The 21,999-nt window shown below is 43.1% G+C and overlaps 1 protein-coding gene across 4 annotated transcripts in view; it reads left to right on the top strand.

The window, feature by feature from the left end:
• FRMPD4 (FERM and PDZ domain containing 4) overlaps nucleotides 1–21,999 on the top strand; it is a 542,080-nt gene that overhangs the window by 341,853 nt on the left and 178,228 nt on the right. For all 4 annotated transcript variants that reach the window (XM_033415080.2, XM_049704911.1, XM_049704909.1 and 1 more), the window contains exon 2: nucleotides 17,370–17,486. In XM_033415080.2, coding sequence (XP_033270971.1) covers nucleotides 17,370–17,486 — 117 coding nt within the window. The remainder of the gene's footprint in view (nucleotides 1–17,369; nucleotides 17,487–21,999) is intronic.

The following is a 21,999-nucleotide window of genomic DNA, read 5'->3' on the forward strand; positions in this document are numbered from 1 at the left end:
TACGGTGGACGAATATGACAGTTTGGAAAGGATTTGACTTAATCTCCTTTCCAGAGGCAATGACAGAAGGTGTATATTTTTATTCCATTCTTAAAAATTGATGAACCTAAAGGATGAAATTTTAAAAGAAAGAAAGAAGTTAATTGCTTACAAAAGGCAATTACTGCCTCTTCCTGCTGGGTCCTTGGAGCCCAGCTAAGACTGTAAAATACCAGATGAGTGGGGCTGCTGGGGCAGAAGGAGAAATACACAGGCCACCCATAAACCTGCGTGCCAATGGCTGTGTTTCTGGGTTGTTTGCATTGGAAAGGGCACGGACTGTGCTCTTATCTCTGCTATGGCTTGGAAGTAAAGATTCACCAAGGATTGGTAGTGCTAATATCATGTATTTTATGGCTGCAATTCATTATGGAGCCTCTTGTAAAATCCCCGTCAAGGGGCTTCCCTGGTGGCGCAGTGGTTGAGAGTCCGCCTGCCGATGCAGGGGACACGGGTTCGTGCCCCGGTCCGGGAAGATCCCACTTGCCGCGGAGCGGCTGGGCCCGTGCGCTGTGGCCGCTGAGCCTGCGTGTCCGGAGCCTGTGCTCCGCAACGGGCGAGGACACATGGTGAGAGGCCCGCGTACCACACAAAAAAAAAAAAAAAAAAAAAAAATCCCCGTCACACAAAATGGCTGTAAGAGCCACTTTTCGTTTTGCTGCCAAAAGGACCATTTGGTTTCTGCTAATTTCGTTACAGGTATAATCAGATGATGTTTGCTTATTGCTCTCGGTAATTTCACTGTCCTAAATACCACAGCTTCAATTGTGCCCTAGAAAAACTCCAGAGTTGAGTTTCATTCAACTCTGTTCATTGAGCTCCAAGTTTAGGCAAATCCTATGCTGGTGGTCCATGACTTACTCGGATATAAGGAAGTTTGGAACCTGTGAGAGAACTGTATATCTGTAGGATACAGGGTCACTTATGCCATAAAATGAATGACGTCAACTGGACTTGTACTACTCTTCGTACAAGTAGGGTCTCCAGAGAGACCCTGGAGATCTCTCTCTCTTTCTCTCTCTCTCACTGCCCTCCCAGCCTCCCCACGCTCCCATCCCCCATCTAGAGTGCACTGTAATATAGGAGCAGTAGAAGTGATGTCCGGAAGGTGCTCATTACTCTGGAGCAGAGGTTGGCACGCTTTTTCTGTAAAGATCCAGATAGCAAATATTTTAGAATTTGCAGGCCACATAGTCTCTGTCAAATTATTCAACTCTGCCATTTTCACACCAAAGCAGCCATAGACATTACTTCAATCAATGGGCATGGCCATGTTCCACTAAAATTTCAATTACAAAACAGGCAGTGGGCCGAGCCCATGAGCTGTGGTTTGCTGACCACTGATGTGGGGAATAGAGGGAGGAGACAGCACCGCTGGCTGTGAGTCCAGCCTCCTTTGGGAAGGAGGCAGCAGAGGAAACGGTTCTAACAGGATGGATACGATTTCCCTAGGGATACCTGTTTTCAATCTAGTTTGTTCTTGGTTGCTTTCAAATTATTTTATGGATACGTTTCCTATCATCAGCTTTTGTACATGTTCCTGGAGAACCATGACCAAGTGATCGTTTTGTGTTCTTACAAAGTTTAGGTGAGTTCTAAGACACAATATGTGCTCAATAAATCCTTTTGGAGGGAAGTAGGGTAGAGGCTTCGAGGAAAGTTTCCCAGAGCTTTCAAACTCTGCTCTGCTAAAGAATCAATATCTCAGGCAAAGATTAGGGCCAAGCCATGGCTTGTGTACCTTGTCTGGAGTTGTGGCTGCTGATATGGTTTCTAAGATAGACACTGACCCCAGGATACCGCCAAGAGAAGGGAGCCCTTTGATTCCAGATCGTAAGGGACGCTCTCTGCTCATTTTGAAAGGAAAGGAGTTACAGCTCCATTTAATGGAGATGACCTTGAATGTGAGGTGCTACGTTTGTTCAGGGGACATACTTTGTTATATTTTCCTCATTCAGACCAGTCCGCATGGACTCTTTTGCCTTGATCTGGGTCTCCCGAGGTCAGTGTCAGATAAGGAGTAGGTTCTGACGTCCATCCTGGTAAATCCCTGCCAGACTGACCTCAATGGCGTCACAGACACCTGTCAACTGCTATCCATCTAGGAGCCCCAAGTTGAAACCTCCAACAGAAATAGTTTACTTCCTGTTTCTAAAACATGCTAAGGCTCACTACTCAAAGTGTGCTCCTGGGACCAGCAGCATCAGTACTACCTGGGAGCTCTTTAGAAATATAGACTCTTGAGCCCCACCCTAGCCTTGCTGAATCTGAACCCGAAGCGTAACAAAATGCTCAGCTAATTCGTGTGCACCTTAAAGTTGGAGAAGCTGTTTTGTAAGAGGCACTTTTCATCATAAAAGGCTTTTCAGCACTGTTCTAATAGATGTATCATTTAGTTGCTAAAATCTCTTTCCTGGAAATAGTAACAGTTGTAGTATTTATTATCATTGTCAGAGGAACAGATTTTTAAGACTTGTCTAATAAAAACTTAGCATGTCCGACATGGTTACAATATAGATCTTTCCCACTTGCCAGTCTGCATGCTTTGTAAATAAATGTCTTCCTTGTTGTGGAAGTAATTACTCCAAGATGTAGAAATACTGAGCGCTTACTGTCTTCCCAGTATTTTCAGCTCATTGCTTCTCTATGACACATCTTGGGAAATACATGATGGGTTTTGTCCTACTTTATAAAATGATTGTGTTTGGACATAAAAATGTAGCAGAGCTTACATGTGGCCATTATTTGAGTTAGGCAAGGAATTTCTGGATCTTTCTCTGTCTTCAGTGATAACATGCCTACCTTTGGAGCAGAGGAAATGAAAAATATGAATGAACTCCAAATGGAAGCTGGGGAAGATGGACAGAAACTAAGCAACCCTAGTAGTGTTACTCGGCACCATTTAGAATATGTTTTCTCCTTCGGATCTTCCCAGTTGTTTCAAGACCAAAAAAACAGTAGTAGGGTGGTGCCGAGTGGCAGATAGATCTTTTCAAGTGTATCTGTTCATGTCCTCTATGAGGTTTCTTGTGTTCTCCACCCTTATACATTTTGGATGCCCTTGAAAATGTGTAGATATTGAGAAATCTAGGGAAATAATTCCCCTTTGATATCTGGGCAGGGAGTATTTTAAAAATTTAAATTTCTGCAGTTTGCATCATGTACACAAATTTGTTGCTTCTGTATTAATCACTGAGGAAAATGAAGAGAAGCCATGAAACTGCATGATGCGTTCAGACTTGTGACAGGGCGAGGCGATGGTCATGTAAATGCGGGAACAAAGCCATGCGTCTCTGTATGAAATAGCGCTAAATGAAAAGCCACCAGAAATCTTCCTAGAATTAGAGAAAAAGAAAGCATACTAGGGAATTCCTTGGCGGTCCAGTGGTTAGGACTCTGCACTTTCACTGGCAAGGGCCCGGGTTCCATCCCTGGTTGGGGAACTAAGATCCCACAAGCTGTGCGACATGGCAAAAAAAAGCACACTAAGACGATGTGTCTTGTTGATATTATAAATAACCCATTAAAAATATCACACATGCAGTCTAGCTCTGGGGAAGGGAGCCAGACAACACATTTTCGCATTCCAGCATGCTTAGGTGTGCCAGAGTGTGCTGTAACTCTCTGGCTTCCCGTGTTAAGGGTGTCAGCAGGTGCAGTCTAAACATCTGTTCTTTAAGGATTATAAATCAGCAGTAAAGGAAGAAGTCTCCAGCAGGCACTGAAATAGCAAACCAAACTCGAGCGTATTTTCAATGGAAAATAGACACATTTTTGCTTGGAAAATGAATGACCTTTGGTGGTTTAAAAATGTGAATAAGGCTAAAACAGTGGTAGATATTATTAGGCATCGTACATCTTGATAATAAAACCCTCTTATAGCATCACATTTGAAAACCCTAAGAAAAATCAGCTCATGATACTCTTTCTACAAGCCCCCCAAAATCTTGATTTGAATTTTGGAAAGCAGCCGCTATAGCAAGTTTTTCTTTACAATTTTAGACTGCCTACATATTACATATTTGAAACACCACTCATCAGATAGTGGCCCTATTTATAAGACAAGATCAATGGTTCACAGGTTTAAAACTCCCCATAAATACTCAGCTATGTGATGGATTGAACTATAATGTTCTACCTTTGGATCAAATGCTGTGAAAAATAGGAATTTTGCGGAATTTGTGTATCTGGGTTTCTTTCTATCCTGTTAAAGATTATGGCCTTTTAGAAAGGGACCTGTTTAGCTGATGGAGGTGAACATTTTGGAGCTTGAAGGGACCTCAGAAATCATCTAGTCCAGCGCCTTCATGCTACAGATCAGACTCTCGAGGGACAGAAATATAAATGACTTTTCCAAGGTGCCACTGTAAATCAGGGGTCAGCAACTGTGGCCAATGAGCCAAATACAAATTTTGGTGGGCGGCGGGTGCATAACGTTTTTTTGGAGCACAGCTGTGCCCGTTAGTTTACACGTTGTCCGTGGCTACTAAAGATCCAGCGGCAGAGTTGAGTAAATACTGCAGAGACCACACGACGCTTGAAGCTGAAAATATTTACTATCGATTCTTTATAGGAAATGTTTGCTGACCCCTGCTATAAATGGTAGACTTAGAACTTATTCTCATGCCTTCCAGGCCAGTGTTCTTCTGTATTCTTTTTCACTTTTAGTTCCCAAAGGGTACATATATAGTCAATGCACTTTCTTCTTCTCTCTCTTCACTTTTATAATCTGTTTCCTTTTATTTCTGCTGGTACCTAATTGAGGATAATTTTTAAGTAATATTTAATTATCTTACTCAGAATGAAAAAGAAAACTTAATGGAATGAGAGATAGCTCTTAGGTACACTTTTAACATAGGATTCTAAAGTCATTAAGCAAGTCTAAGAAGATTAAGAAAACTACAGTCCATATAAGTACATACTTTATATGTTAATCCCTAAAAATTTAAAAATGATCAGAATATATGTGCATGTCCCCAGCAGACAGTGCAAATATAATTTTCAAATGGAGAGCTAACTCCGAAAGTATTTGAATTGTTCATATACGGTTCATGAGGATGTTCCCTGGGAAGCCAGTTGGACTTCTCTGAGCTTGGTGAGTAGCAGTGTTAGGTCATGAGTCATCTGTAAAATAAGTCAAATATGAACATGAATGCTGCCTCTCAAAATGATGTGTTTGCAAAAGCGTTTTCACAACACATTTGAAAATTAGATTAGGCCGTTTGGTAGGTGCAGCCAATGCTGGGTTTCATTACTCATATAATCACTGTTCAGTTCTATGACATGCTGCATTTGCTGGGTCCTGAGGGTGTGTTCGGGTTCCATATTACAGCTCAGAGCGAAAGACTGGGCCCGAGGTGAAGGAGGACATGTATTTAATGGTCAGTATGGCTGAAATTGTTGTCCATGTGGGCTAAATAGAGAGGTGTAAGGAAGACTTCCCTGTTTCCTGATGCCTGAATTTCCCAACGTGGGACTCCTACCTGAGGAGTTTCAGTGAAAGCTCGGGGCAAAGCCCAGTGTCCAGACCACGCCTAGGTAGGGTGAGCCACGAGGCCAGCCTTCCTCATCAATGTTACCAACTCCTATCTGCTTGTCACAGCTCTAGCTCTGCACCAGGACTGGCACAAAAGTCCTCAAAAACATGTTTTGAATGATTGATTGAATGAGTGAATGTACCGTCATGAGGGCACCTGGTGCTTGGAAAAGAAAAAGAGTGCTCAGACTACATTATAGCGCAGAGAGTAAGAACTGTACTCTAGGGTTGTGACATCATACGCAAGGCCGACCCCAGAACCTTGCAGAGAGGAGTCCATGCTCAGTGAATGTTTGTTGATTGACCTCACAAGTCTCTCTTTGTAGAGGCTTGGCTGTACAATGCCCTTTGTGTCCACTCGGAATCCTCTCTTCATCCGGATGGGCCAATCTTCCCTCCAGTAATTAGCTCAACGCAACTGTCCTGTTTTTTCAAGAGATTCCTTTGCCAGCTCAGATCCCTTCTGGTCTGGCGTTCTCTAGCAAAGGTGAACAACCTAGTCTGGCTGTGCCCAGGATCCTGGCACATCAAGACATCTGTGAGGGGCTTTTTAGCTGGGGTAGAATGTTCTTTGATGTCAAAACCCTCGTTGCGATGCCTGCTGTGTGCCCGTGCCGGCTCCCCCTTGCCCATCCTGCCCTAACAACCAGAGAGTGGGAGCCTCTCATCTGTGACTGGCTCGTTTCCTCATCATCAATTCTAGGACCCTTTTTGTTCTTTCTTCAGGTTGCTGCTAAGTTATTAATTTATGTTCCCATCTTGAACTCTGCCCTTTGAAAAATCCTAGGAGTCTTTGGGGCCCAGTCCCAGCTGCCTACAATTATGGCCCTTGGATGAAAGATTCTAGGGATTTGTGTGTCAGCTCAAGCTACACATAGTATCTGGTGCACAAGTACCATTGCCAGACCCTGTGTGAACTCCTGGAGTCACATTTGAAGAGGCTCTATGGTGTGATTTATAAACAGTGGCCATTATCGATGGATTTTGAAGCAAAAGTTTGCATCATCGTTTCTCGAGTCTTAAATTTATGATAATGTTGCACCTTTAAAACATGATTGAATAAAGAGACAGGATAACTGAATGCACAGGGTAAAGCTTGATTGGATACCAAATCAAATCCCCAAAAAAATCTATGAAGGAAAAGTATTAGGATAATTGGGGAAATTTGAATATGGACTATATATTAGATAATATTGTATCAATATTAAATTTGAGTGCAATATGGTATTATGGTTTTAAAGGGGAGTATCCTTTTTCTTAAGAGAGAGTTGCTGCAGAATTTGGGGGTGAAATGTCCTGATGTCTATTGGTTCAAGTAAACATTTCACATATGTAAACGGAGACAGAGGGAGTGGACAAAGGAGTGAAGGGAGAGGGGATAAAACCAAATGTTGAAAAATACGAATAATTGATAAACCTAGGGCATAGTTTCTCCACCTCCACATTCTTGACATCTGGGGCTAAATCATTGTTGCAGGGCCGTCCTGTGCACTGTGGGATATTTAGTGGCATCCCTGGCCTCTACCCACTAGATGCCAGTAGCACACCACCACCCCCAGTTGCGACAACCAAAAATGTCTCCCGTCACTGCCAAATGTCCACTGGGGGGCAAAATCGCCCCTTGTTGCGGACCTTTGCTCTAGGTGATGAGCACAAGGATGACTGTTGCCCTCAACTTTTCTGTGACTGAGATTTTACAGAATGAGAAGTCGGGGGAGCACATAATCCTGGTAACGATTGGGAGCTTGTCATCGGTGAAGAGCCGTTTCCAGCTACGGAAACCTTGAACTAGAGAAATGAAAACGACCTTCTATCAAGGACACTGATGAAGGCTTAAACATTTGGCGTTAGTGAGGTTTAGATTTAAGGCCTTTGATTTTGATCTGGGGCCTCCGAATTGCAATTTTGTCTTCACAAAAGCAGGAGGCTTTCAGGAATGCCGAGGCAGCAAGTTCCTATCTCGGCGTTGCCTTCTGGGCTGCAGGGTCCTGTCTGTTGAAATCCTGGACCTGCCTAGTCACTGTCATATGGCTCCTTTTGGAGGATGCTCCAGAGTTTGACTGCTGTTCATTCATTCATTCGTCTGTTCAAACAAATGCTATTATAAAACAGTTTCCGTGTGCCAAATCCTGCCCTCAGTTCTGATGTAAAAAGGGACTGTTGTTTTGGATCCAATTACGTCGAGTGTGGGCTTGTTGGTCATGGCTGAATTCAGAGGCAAATCCCGTGAGTCCCACGTCTGTACATTTTCATCATGCAGAGACATAGATTCCTCCTAGCCATTCAACAATAGGTGACATGCAGAAGTTATATTACTGCTTCCATGCATGTATGTGCCCCATCGAAAGCAATGATAAAATTCCTATTTCTGTACTACTTCATAGCCCTCAGGAAACCAAGTATAACAGGACACGTCAGTTAACAAACAGTATATGTTGCACACCTACCATTGCCAAATGTGGATTCCAGGGTTCTAAACATGAAGGAGACTCGCCCCTGTCCTAAGGAAATCACAGTTGGGTAAGAGAATCACAATTGGCAAGAGAGAATTCCAATTGAAGGTGGCAAGGCTAATTAGAAGAGTTCAAGTTGCAATGACTGTATTAACAAATAAGTGTTTATTGAGCACCAACTATGTGCAGTAGGTAGAATTTTGTAAAGTGGTATTAACGCTCAAGAGCTTACAATCTAGGAAGACATGTATCCCCACAGTTATCGGTAATTATACAAGGTAGACGCTACCTCAGTAGTGCAAACAGTCGCTTCCCACAAGCATAGGGAAACAAGATAATGATTTTAGGGCAGGGGATTCAGGGACTGCTTTCTGCAGTGGTAGCATTTGATATGCGTTTTGGAAGATTCATCATTTTTGGATAGATATGGAGAGGTCAGGGAGTTGGAGTGGGGGAAGGAGAACGTTTTAACCAGAGGGAATAGCATGAACGAAGACATGGAGATATGAACATGGGAAACACGCGTGTTCAGGGAATATAGGTGAGTTAGTTTAAAAGTAGCAGCATATTCTTAGCAAAATTAGTAGGTTGCTCGGCTGGAAAAGAAGATCTGGGCCAGATGATTGAGGGTGTTTATTTTCTGTGTTGACGTGATGTATTACGAGCACCTAGAACAGCACGTGGTACATACAAGGTGCTCAACCAGCATTTGTTATATGCGTTGATTAGGTGCTCAACCAGCATTTGTTATATGCGTTGATTAGGTGCTCAACCGGCATTTGTTATATGCGTTGTAGGCAGGGAGCTATGGTGGCGTTTGTTTTTGGTTTGGTTTTGTTTTGTTTGCCACGCTGCGCGGCATGCATGGGATCTTAGTTCCCCGACCAGGGATTGAACCCGTGCCCCCTACATTGGAAGTGCGGGGTCTTAACCACTGGACCGCCAGGGAAGTGCCGGGGAGCTCTGGTTTTAATGCCTAAGATTCTAGGCCAGGACCATCATGTACCTTGGATTCCTTTATGAGTGCAGTTTCCATTGAACATCTCCTGTGTGCTGACACTAGTCTGAGTAACAGAGATAGAAAGATGGAGGATACGTGGTCCTGGCCTCACGGGGGTGCACCGAGTGTAGCATCTGCACCTGGCATCACGTGCTTACCCGGGAGCCACACCTACAGGCTCGTGAGCACATAGTCCAGCGTTCCAGTGAGAGGGGCTCCAGACCATTGGCTGACTGTTCCCACAGTTAGCTCTGTAACACCCCTCAGGGCATCCTTGGCCAGCCCGGCCTGTCTGCATCTATTTTCTCCTGTACAGTACAGGGCTAATTATAATTGTCCTCCCAGATTCACGGTCGGCTATATATGTGGCCTCAGAGTCTTAGGATGTCTTGAGCGCGTCACCGGCTTGTTTACAGAGTGAGGCTCAAGTGTGTATGTGCAAATTTGGGGAAGGAGAACCAGTTAGCTTAAATTTAATTCTCCTGGTAATTCTCCCACATACGCAATTGGGAAACAAGTAATTCAGCAGGCTGGTGAGAGGTTTGCAGTGAAAACCATGGATATATAATCGCACAATTAGTTTTATTGTGTGGGTTGGTAAATTATGCAACCAAGCAGATGAAAATAATCAGAAAAATGTTTAAATTTGGTAATGAAAATATACATCCAAATGTTTTTACTGTAGTTAAACTCCTGATTAATAATACATTTCTGCTTGACTAAAATGATTTTGTAATGAATATATTTTTAAGTTTCTGCTTTTATGAGGCTTAGTATTAATATGTAAATCAGTTTTGAATTGCCTGCTTTTCCCCCTTTACTGTATTTTCCTGTCCTCCGTGTCAAAACAGAAGTGAAATCTTCACGGTAGTTGGCGGGATGATTCTGTCTTCTGTGTGTGCAAGGCCTTGATGTTATTTTCACCCTATCAACATTGCTTTCTTCACGTGCACTTGCCCTAGGAGCTGCTAATAATGGGCTATAGGATGGAAAGCTGTTACCTCTTGTATAAGATTGCGATGCTGTTAGTACTGTAGTAACGCCTGATCGCATGAAGAGGTTTAGTTCTGAGACGGGAGAGAATACACCTAATTCAGAAGGTGTCTGTGTCTCAACGGCATGATTAACTGGAACCAAAAGGCTGGGGGGGTGGGCGGATGTCAGTCTGTTCCTCACTGATCCATGGGGACAAGAAACCTTGAAGAGCAGGAACCCCTCCAGCCCCAGTGGGGCCCACCAGGCTGGTCACCAAAGGAACAAGGCTGCCACCAAATTTGGAGTTTTTAAAATTCATCCAGAATCATCTTTTGTTCATTTTTCTCACTCCCTCTGCTTCCTTTACCTCAACCCACATTGCACGTCAACCTTGAAGGTCATCTGCTTGCATGCTGTGTGAAGTTCTGAATTCTGTAGGTTTTCGGGTACCGTAACCCTGCCACCATTTAGAGCAAAATAAATGAGGAAGTGCTTTAAGTCTTGTAATACCATATTTAGCACTCTATAACTTGGGTTATTCTGAAAATCATCTTTGTGAGTCCAAAGAGATAAGGATAATCAAATTCTGGGTCACGTTTTATTTTACTGAATTTGTATAGGGTCATTCGATATCGGGGATGAATAACTGAATAACTGTGGCTTAGGTTTTCTCATACATGAAACGGACCTGAAAATTCATTTCTGAACACCAAGTTCAGAGGACACAGCTTCATCCTGGCTACTGGTCCTAAGTATTACCAGGTATATGAGGAAGCCCATGAGTTGAAGTTACACTTAATTATGATACAGTGTGATTTACAGGGAATTTGAATCAGGAAGCCTCGGGGTTCAGTCCTGGATACCCTTTGCATCAGATGAGTTTGGGTGGCCTCTGCCCTTCTCTGCCCATTTCCATCCCTCGTACATTCTATGTGAAACACGGTGTTTGTCTCCCAACAAGATCGCGGTGCCTATTTCCCCCAGTGAAGAAAAGCTGGTAACTTCACCAAACGCTGAGCAAGTTATACCTTCTCTCTGCGCCTCGGTTTCTTCCTCTTTATAATGGAAACACTAATGCTTTATCAGGCATTTTGTTACATGCTGAGACAGGCTTGTGAATATCTAAAGAAATAGTGTATATAGAAGTGCTGTTTAAACTATTTGGTCAAATACAAAAGTTATTTCCATTACTATTATGACTGCCACTTACAACACAACATACCATTTGATGAGACTATTCTAAATGAGTCAAGCACTGCAGGGCTGTACGTATCTCATCTCTGCATAACATCACCATGAGGTGGATGTTATTATTTCCATTTCACATGCAAAACCAAAACCCAGAAAGGCCAAGTAATTCACCCAAAGCCGTGAAGCTATTAAGTGACTGTGAATTCTGATGTAAAGATGGATTCTCTCCGATGTAAAGATGCATTCTACTTATCGTAATTAGGCTTTAAGTGGAAACATTGAGAAGGCTTTTTTTCCCCCACTAAAGTGTATTGAGCACCTACAAGAACCGTGCTAAGAACTGTACATTCATCACTTGGTTTATTCTTGACGACAACTCTGTGAGCTAAGCAGGGGCACATTTGTCATTTGTGATGGGGCCATCCTGTGCATTGCAGGATGTTTAGTGGCATCCTCGGCCTCTACCCACTAGATACCAGGAGTACCGCTTCCCCTGGTTATGACGACCAAAAGTGTCTCCAGATGTTGCCACGTGTCTCGGGAGGGAATCATTGAGTGAGACCAATTCTGTTTTACATGTGAAGAAAATAAGACCCAGAGAATTGAGAGTCCAGAGTCACAAAGCTAGTAAGTGGCAGAATTTGAGTCTGTCTGACTTGGGAGTTGGGAACCGGACCTCACATTCCTTCTCCCCTACAGCATCCCTTTATCTGTTACTGAGGCGTGTTTCTAGCGGCCCGCGGGTGGTTTCTAATAAACTGCTTCTCCCAGAGAAGATTTGCCATCAAGATTTGGCCCAGGATTTAGAGGCATGCACGCAGGCAGTGACCATGGGTTGCTTCCTCGAATGGTCTCAGCATAAATAGTTCTGTACCTTTGCCTGTGCCCTTCATAGCTGCTCTCACTTCTTATGAAATATAAAGATCTTTTTTGTCCAGGACAGTTTCAATCTGTTGCAAATATAACACAAAGTTGCAAACCAGTTCAGGCAGTTGTTGGGAGTTTCTGGGATGACTTAAATAGCCCTGCCAATGTAGGTCGCTATTTTTAAGGCTGAGCTAAGCCTTTGAAAGTGGTTCACACAGCCATGATCTCAGGTTGAAGTCACAGAACATGAGAGCTGCAAGGAATCTCAAAGCCTGGCCTGAGACAAGTGGAAATTGACCCTCGGCACCATGGATACACACACACACATGATTCCTGGTTAAAAAACAAAACGAATTTCTGATATTTGCTTCTACTTCTGCTGAACTCATCCACTTCTTAACTTACAGGAAGGTGTAACTGTTTGCTTCAGCCCCTTCCTACCCTGCTCTTGCCAGACTGGAAAAAAGTAGATGACTGAGCCTTTCACCCTTCTGCTGTTTTGAGAATGGATGAAGCCATTTATACTTGTGTAACCACCCCAAGTCTTATATTCTCTTGAGGGTTAGGTAGAGATTTACTTAGCAGAGAATTTATAGCACATACTATAATACTATGTGGCGGGCAGCATACTGAAATCTTTACAAAATGCATTTTGTCACCCCAAGATGCGGTCCTATTACCACCATTTTACAGAGGAGGAGCTGGACTGAGGGGTTTAGAGAGGTTGAGTAACGCACTCGAGATTATGAAAAATAAATGCCTGAATTGAAGAGAGTCTGATTGTAACTCGGTGGTTCTCAAACTCAAGTGGGCACCGGCGTAGCCTGGAGGCTGGTTAAACCCAGATTGCTGAGTCAGCCGCATCCCCAGAATTTCAGGTTTAGTAGGTCTTGGATGGGGCCCAAGAATTTGCGTTTCTAACAGGTTCATGGGTGATGCCGCCACTGGTCCACAGACCACGCCTGGCAAACCTCCTGCTCCAGCTTGCGTGCTCTTGACCGCCACAGGCTGCCTCTCCTACGTCTTGTGAGCGAAAAGCAATGGTAGAATGACTGGGCAGTAGCAGCCGTGTCGGGCTATAAATCCCTGAGGCCTGGCCTCATCCGCACATGTTCTGACTCGAATGGCGTGGCCTTGGTCCCAGGCATCTGTCGTTTACAAGTTCCCCCATGTGGTTGCAGTGTGTGGTGAGGCTCACAGGCTTTGCTGATTAGGCAGCACTTAGCAGACTTTAGTGGGTATGTGAACCCCCTAGGGCTGTTTACTGAATGCGGATTTTACATTGCACACAGACACCCAGGAGAAACCCGTGCCGCTGGACTTCAGCCCAAACTTGGAGTAGCAAGGACTAGTATTTCCCAGACCTCATGCTTGCCAGGTAAAATATAGGATGCCTGGTTCAATTTGAATTTTTGATAAATAGCAAATAATTATTTTTTAGTATAACTATGTCCCAAATGTTGCATGGGATGTACTTATACTAAAAATTATTTGAAATTCAATTTAAGTGTGCATTCTATATTTTGTTTTGCTTTTTGCTGAATTTAGCAACCCTACTTTAAGGTAAGAGTCATCGGGATTACTTGTTTCAACACACACACGCACACACTCACACACACACGCACACACACTCACTCATGGATTCCTGGTTGTAATTCAGACCTGCTGAATCATAATTTCTAGAGCCTGGTAATCGTTAACAAAAACTGCAAGATGGGTTCTTGTCAGCTCAATTTGGGAGATACAGAAAATGATGGCTTTTGACCACTTGTAATCCTCATGCACCCCCAGACGCATATTAGGAGGTTGTTGTCTGTTTTGAATCTAGTCAAGTAGCTGAGGGTACTTTTCACATTTTAGACTCATTGGTAGCAGTATTCAGTCCTGCTACTAAGGTAAAGGCAAATCAGAAAGACTCTAGGCTATGATACTTTAGCCTCTTTGATACTCCCAGAGAATCTGGGTGCTCGTTTATTTGAGGGTCTGGAGTAGGGTTTGTAGATAAAATACAGGATACCCCGTTAAATTTGAATTTAAGATAAATGATGAATAATTTGTTTAGTGTAAGTATTCCTCAGTATTATATGAGATACACTGATGCTAAAAAATTGATATTTGTGTGAAATTCACATTTAACTGGGTGTCCCGTGTTTGTAGTTGCTAAATCTGGCAAACCCTAGGCTAGAGGGGTCCTTTCAGATAATCTCCATGGGGCCAACCTGCATGCCGGCAGCTGAGCAGAGCTGCAGGGTTCCTATTTACAGGACAGTCTTTAGCCTCCACAGAGGGAGTCAAGAGAACCTTTGAGGCTAATAGGTCTTTGGACAAGAAAGGTAAGACCTCATTCAAAGAGGAGAAATCTGAAGAGGCCTCAGCCCCTGGGAAGGATGCCCAGGAACTCAGAGTGGACTCTTTCTGAAATGGGGGGAAATAAAGGGCATGCGTCTCACACTGGGACACAGGGTCAGTGTTACAGCCAGAAGTGAGGAGTCCTGCACAGGACTGTATTTTCATAGCAGCACCTGGTCCATCCTGAGGATAATCTCTGCATCTGAGGCGGCTCTAAAGCAAAAGGCCCAGAAGACTCCACATTTATGTGCACTGGCCCTGCCGCTGCTCTCCAGGGGCCAGGTCTTTGCACTCCTGGTAGGAAAAAACTGTCTTTCCGTTGCACTGGGGTGGGGGGCAATTGGGAGTGGTAGACAGTTTGGTGCAGCCACAGAGATGGGAACCAGGAAAGGAGGTTCCCGGAGCATCTTCCCAGTGGAGAGCAACTGCCTGCTTCCAAGGTTGTATATTGGGGTGGACTTCCCAGTAACCACACCACAGAGACATAGGAGCCAAACCCCTCCTTAATTTTGACCTTCGTCGTTGATTTGAGGATATATGGTCAGATACTTAGAAAAGAGGTTTTTGGGGTTTTTTTTTCCTACTGGCACTTTAATTTGCTTTTAATTTTAATTTGCTAAGTTCTATGAATGTCATTCCGACCCATGTATTTTATGTCAACACATTAACAGGTAAACATGTAGTCGTGTCTGATTCTAATTATTCAATGATTTGTTTTATATCAGTTGATGTCCCTTGCCCCTAATTAACTCAATGAGTGTTTTTTCCAGTATTAGCACTGTATTTGGTGTTTTATGACAAAAGGCTTTATTTGAAAACATCTCGCTGAACTATTGGGTTTTTTTTTTTACTATTTCCTGAACACACCTTACGGGACAGAATGTAGTTTATAATAAAATTCAGGCTCCCTCTTGCTCATTATTATAACCCTGTATTTTACATGTAAATTATATTAGGAAGCCAGCCTCTTTCTTTTAGTGATTTAGACTTCAGGGGGAAAAAAGAGAATGAAAGGAAAGAAAAGAGAAAAGAAAAGAAGACAGTTTATTTGTTTTTAATAAGTTCGCCCCCTCTGGGAAAGATGAACATTCTGATACTGGACGTAATTTAGTAATCCGGAATAAATTGTTGCATTCTCTATATAGGCCTCCTTTCACTTACAGGAATGTTCTGTGCGTCATCTCTTACTGTAGCTTTGCTTTTGCTTTTGCAAAACTTTTTAACAACAGTATACACTGTGTTCATACCTCGAAGGGCTTGGTCCGAATGCATCCTCTGCTGCTGTGGAGAAATTGGCGGGCTTTTGGTAGAACCTCAGGGGGACCAAGCCATGGGCTCTCACTGCAGGCAAGCAGCTCGCTCTTCAAACACCACCAGGGGAAACTGCCACTGCTGGCTTGGGTGTAGAGAAGAGGAACAAAAACTTGGCATGTCTGTTCATGTAATAGTCCACGGGTGGGAATTAGCCCTGTGGTGGGCCTCTAAGTTGGCGGGACCTGTGTTAAATTTGTGAACTCTTTTGCTCCCCACGCTTTCTGAAGGGTGTGGGAAAACTGAAAGGAAGTTAAAGAGAGGCAACGAAGGTCATTAAAATTCTGCAAACTAGTTCCTCTCCAGAAAACTTACAGGAAGTGGGGCTGGTTTCCGTTGAGGAGAAGCATCGGTTCATGGTCAGCTGTGTGAGTTGGGTGAGGGTGGAGGTCGGGGGTGGAATGCCCTGCATCCTGGGAAGTTCAAAGCCTCCCCTCCTCACAGACAGGTTGACACCCCTGATTTGGATGTTTGCTGCAGGAGGGCTGCCATGGACAGTTGTACAAGCTGTGTGTCTTATGCCTGGTGCAGGGGGTGGGGCGCCTCTTTCTAAGGGCTCCCAGGTTCACTATTGAGATGCTGACTGTGAGGCCCTGGAAGTGTCCTCACTGCTCCCCGAACACACACATATACACCTTGGTTCCTGTCTGCAATTTGGAACCACCTAGAACATCTAACAGGCCATCCAGAGTGGGGAACTTCACCTGGAGCCAAAGGACAAATGACGAAGGATGTTGGTTGATCCTAAAATGACAGCATGTATTTCCTTCCCACGGTTGAGCTTTGAAGGAGTCTTTGATGTTCATGAGAGAACAGTGGAATTTCTGCAGGTCCCAGGCAGCAGAGGAGCGGCCATGATTCAGCAATGTTCCAGAAACTGGGCTTAGGCCTCTGGATGGGAATTGTCACTGTGCAACACTGCCCATCTCAGCTGCTTGTCACGTGAAGTCACTCCCTTTTTCCTCTTGTTCTTGGAAAGGCTTCTAGAAAATTCTCCGTAACCTACCCTTTCATGTTGCTGACGAGTCACATTTCAGGTGTGGACTAGAAACTGTAAAAGTTAATGTGTGGATTTTCATTGCCACATAAATGGAGAGTTTGTCTAAGGTTTTATGACCAGTCACCTTGACTGGAGTATGGTTAATATGAGTGGAAATTTTGTATTTTGGTCACAGGAGTCCAGAAAACTGAGGCTTGGGGTTATTTGTTTAAGATCCATAAAAACAGGAATCTATTTTCATTTGTGCATTTGTATTGTGGTGTGATATCTGTTTATATGCCAAACCGTCCTAATGTCTGGTCCCAGGAATGCCTAGTGTCGTGGAAAGTGTGCTAAACGTTTGTTCAGAATTGGCTTGTGTGTCCTCAGGAAAGTTACCTAAGCTTTGTGAGCCATTCATCGTCTCCTCATCTGTAAAACGAGATGAGTATACTTAGCTCACAGGGCAGCTGGGAACAGCTTGCAGGATACTATAAAGAAAGATACTGAGCGTGCCACCTGACACAAAAACTTTCTAATCGTTCATTTTGTCAGCTGAGGACACAGCCCGTAACGGAGACGAGCAAGTCCTGTGCCCCTTCTGGGGTTTGTCTCAGAAGAAGTGTTCCGGAGTCAGGTGTAATGATGCCTTGCTTTTCTTTTTTCCAGCCACAGGACAAAGTCTTCAGGCTGGCCACCTCCCTCGGGAACCTGGGGCTTGAACCAGGTGCCGCCCTATGGATGGGAGATGACGGCAAACCGGGATGGACGAGACTGCTTCATCAAGTAGGTTGAACACTCGGCATAAATAGTTTAATCTTTGGCTTTGGGGATGTCTCTGTTTTGACCCTTGGCTCAGGAGAATTAGCATACTTAAACTGAGGACTCCTAGGCACTTGGAGGCCATGACTCAAGCAGGTGATCCCCTGGGCCTTCCATATCTTGTGACATGAGGTTGCTTTGTTCTTGGACACGCGCCATCTTAGGCTCAGAATTCCCAGGGTATCAGGTACTCCTGGGCCAGAGCAAACATGTATGTTGTTGAATCCTGGGCCAGTTGTACTGATTGTCCGAGGCTAGTAACTAAAGTTTGACATGGAGGAGGGTCATTTGGAAAGCCTTGTAGAAATGGTTAAGACAGGAATGTTACTGGCTCATCTGCAACTAGAAAAATCAGCTGAAAGGATTATGTGCTTTACAGGTTGTACTATAAATTGGTCCCACTAACATTGGCTGAGGTTTTGGATTTTTTGTGGTGCTCTTTTTTTTTTAATTGTGGTAAAATATATATTACATAACGGTTATGTTATTTATGTTATATATATAATGGTTCTATTGTATGTAACATAATGGTAAATTTTATGTACCATCTTAACTGCCTTTAGGTGTACAATTCAGTGACATTAAGTACATTCACAATGTTTTGTAACTCTCACCACTTTCATCTTCCAGACCTTTTTCATCTTATGCAACAGAAACTCTGTCTCTATTAAACAAGAGTTTCCCACTCCCCCTCCCTCCAGCACCTGGTACCTCATATAAGTGAAATCATACAGTATTTGTACTTTTTTATCTGGCTTATTTTACTTAGCATAATGTCCTCAAGGTTCATCCATGTTGTAGAACATCTATGAATTTCATTCCTTTTAAGGCTGAATAATATTTCATTGTGTGGATAGATTACTTTTTTTAATCCATTTATCTGTCAGGGGACATTTGAGTTGTTTCCACCTTTTTGCTCTTGTGAATAATGCTGCTGTGAACGTTGGTATACAAGTATCTGTTTGCATCCCTGCTTTTAATTCTTTTGGGTATATACCTGGCAGTGGAATTGCTGGGTCATACGGTACTTTGATGTTTACTTTTTTCGAAAATGACCAAAGTCTTTTTCACAGAGGTTGCAGTGCTCTGGTTTTTTGCAGTTGTATGAAAAAAGTGCTTATATTGCACCTCTCAAAACAGCAAGAGTTCACACTGTTTGCTTCTCCAAAGTGAAATATTCTTAATTATGAGAAGTTAGTGAAACAGATTTGAAATCAGGAAGCATGGTTGGCCTACCCTGATACAAGTGAGCAGAGGTTGGAGGCCAAGGGGGGAAAAATCTTTCAATACCACAGGCTTGATTCTTTGTTCCAACCAGGCTGACTATGGACTGATTAGCAAATATAGGATCTATGTGATGTAGGGGATCATTTTTATAAAAATAGAAGTATCTGCCAAGATTGATTTTTGAGCATTTGGTCTTTTGGACAGCCCAGCACCTCTAAATTAGGGCTGTTGGAAAGTAGCTAGGGAAAAACTCACGTGAGTGTTGTCAGTGGTTTCCTAGTCTCTGCAGCCCAGATCTCTCCCATTCCTAGATTTGCAGAGGGGAGAGGACCTCTCTTAAGAGTACGGTTGGTGGCTGAGGGGCTTGTTTCCTGGGTCCATCCTGAAAAGATTAAAGTTGACCTTGAATCTGATCCACTCCAGGGAGCCTGTGTGAAGTGACCCTCTGGCTCTTCAAGGCTTTCCTGAGGATGTGCTCATAGAGAAATTATGGTGGAAATCTTGGCAGTGGGGACGGAATCTCTCAGAAAGCTCAAAGACACGAAGAAAGGCCAACGGTTTGTTTACATCCTAGATTCTGATTCGTTAATTTTACTTTATTATTGTTATTTTTAATTAATTTATTTATTTTTGGCTGCGTTGGGTCTTCGTTACTGTGTGCGGGCTTTCTCTAGTTGCGGTGAGCAGGGACTACTCTTCACTGCGGTGCGTGGGCTTCTCATTGTGGTGGCTTCTCTTGTTGCAGAGCACGGGCTCTAGGCGTGCAGGCTTCAGTAGTTGTGGCACGTGGGCTCAGTAGTTGTGGCTTGCGGGCTCTAGAGAGCAGGCTCAGTAGTTGTGGGGCACGGGCTTAGTTGCTCCACGGCATGTGAGATCTTCCCGGGCCAGGGCTCGAACCCGTGTCCCTTGCATTGGCAGGCAGATTCTTAACCACTGTGCCACCAGGGAAGCCCTGATTCATTAATTTTAATAGTTTGCCTAAGTCCCTCATAATGGTAGAAAGATGATATTATTTGATATTATATTGTGCCATCTGTTTTGTAACATGGTTATGAATTTACGTAATTGGCACAGTTGAGGTGGCCTAGATGCTTTAACTCAAAACAATAAAAATTTCTGCCAAAGAAATGTAGTTTTAAAAGACATGGATTATGAATTTAGGAAGGTACAGCTCAGTCTTCTCTGATTAAGATGGATTTTTCCTTGTCCCTGGTTGGATTGAGGTTCCTGTGTATTCCAAGCCATTTGATCAATAGCCAGAAACCCAAACTATGGCCTATTGTTTAGAGATTCTGGGATCCCCAGCTAGCTCTACAGGTATGCATTTCCATCAATGTCATTGGCATTTTTAAGGGCCAGCCCAGGTGTCAATTTAACATTTACACTGGCCGGATGCCAGCTGTTGCAACATGAAAGAGCAGATCAGCAACTTCATAGAGAAACCTGCATTGATTACTAAACAGCAAGTTTTAAAACCAAAGTCACTGGTGTCACTTTTTTAAATCCGTGGAGCTTTTTTACTTGAAAAGTAAATTTCCACAGTCCTGTCAGAGACACTGTTTTAAGATGTCAAGAATGGTACTTCTGGTACAAGTGCTTGTTGTTTCTTTGTCACTAATGAGTTTTATAAATAATGAGAATCATTCTGATTTTTTCTCTTACCTATTGAGCGATGTCTGTTACAAAGAGATACTCTAATTACCAAAGTTTCCAGGGAGCCTGGTTTGCGGTATGGAGTATATCTCTACTCATTAGTTTTAGAAGTTAAAAGAACAATTTGGAAACTAATCTGTGGTTGGTAATTAGCATCTTTGCATTTAATTTCCCACTCTTACATTTTCTCTTTGAAAGAGATGTCTTCTTTTTTTATCTTGTCTTAAGAGCTAAATGATAACTCACATCAGACAATTCTTTCTGATGGAGGTACAGCTACTTTTAAGTGATGGACAAAGCTATGGGAGGAACCAGGGTTCCCCTGTTCAAAGTTAGAGTGTCGGAGTTGATAATGAGATAATTCTATTGTTATGAATCTTTCAGAATATGACCCAGGGTAGTTCAAAGTGTGTTCAAATTTCATCTTTCCTTTCCTATCCCCAGTTATTTAGAGTAGGGCTGGATAATCTGTCTTCTATTGAGTTACTAATCCATAGGGTTAAAAATTTTTTAAATGCCATTATACACATGATAATGTACATTTGTATGATTTTGTATAGTCTGCAGACTAGTGATTCTCAACCTTGGCTACACATTGGAATAGCCCAAGGAGCAGTAAAATATCGTGATGCCTGGGTGTCTCAGTCCATTTGGGCTGCTATAATAAAATACCAGAGACTGGTGGCTTAAACACAGAAATTTATTTCTCACAGATCTGGAGGATGTGAAGTCCAAGATCACGGTGCTAGCGTGGTCGGCTTCTTGGTGAGGGCCCTCTTCCTGGCTTGGAGAGAGCTGCCTTCTTGCTTTATCCTCACATAGAGAGAGGATAGGAGAAGAGAAATCACCTCTCTGTGTCTCTTCTTATAAAAATACTAATCTCGTTATCAGGGCTCCACTCTCATGACCTAATTACCTCCCAAAAGGCCCCATCTCCTAATACCGTCACATTGGGGATTAGGGTTTTAACATAAGAATTTGGGGGAACACAAACATTCGGTCCATAGCACTGGATCTGGGATAGAGCCTAGGAATAGAGTTTCAGAAACTCCTCAGCTGATTCTAATGAACAGCTACTGTGGCTGCTCTGAAGCACTTTTTTTGCATTAATGCGGAATAATTACCCCATTTTCTAGATGCTAAAACTGAATCTCAGACTAATCAAAAGGCTTTCCCAAAGTTTACACACATGTACCAAGTCGCAAACTACTTCTCGTTCAAATACACTGGATTCTCCGTTAAGAAAGGACAAGTTTTGTTGGTATTCTTAGAGAAATACAAATTACAGTTTTTTGAGGAGCAAAGAACATTGTGTAAGAAACATGACAGATACAAAATAAAAATTTCTTGGTCCTTATTATTACCAGTTAAGAGAGCAGAAGAAGGGAAGGGAGAGAAGCAGATGGGAAGAGAGAAACTACCAAGAGAAGAGTCTCGGGAAAGAGAGCGTCCTGGTGAGAAATGGCTAATAGAGGGAGCAATGGACGGCCAGAGAAATTAAGAGAAATAGAGAAAGTGAGGTACTCTGAGATGGTTCTTATAATAATAGCATCAATAAATAATAGATGGAGGTGGATATAGATATAGTTGTAGATAT

This window comes from Orcinus orca, chromosome X, assembly GCF_937001465.1.
Source record: "Orcinus orca chromosome X, mOrcOrc1.1, whole genome shotgun sequence".
Classification (NCBI taxonomy): domain Eukaryota; kingdom Metazoa; phylum Chordata; class Mammalia; order Artiodactyla; family Delphinidae; genus Orcinus; species Orcinus orca.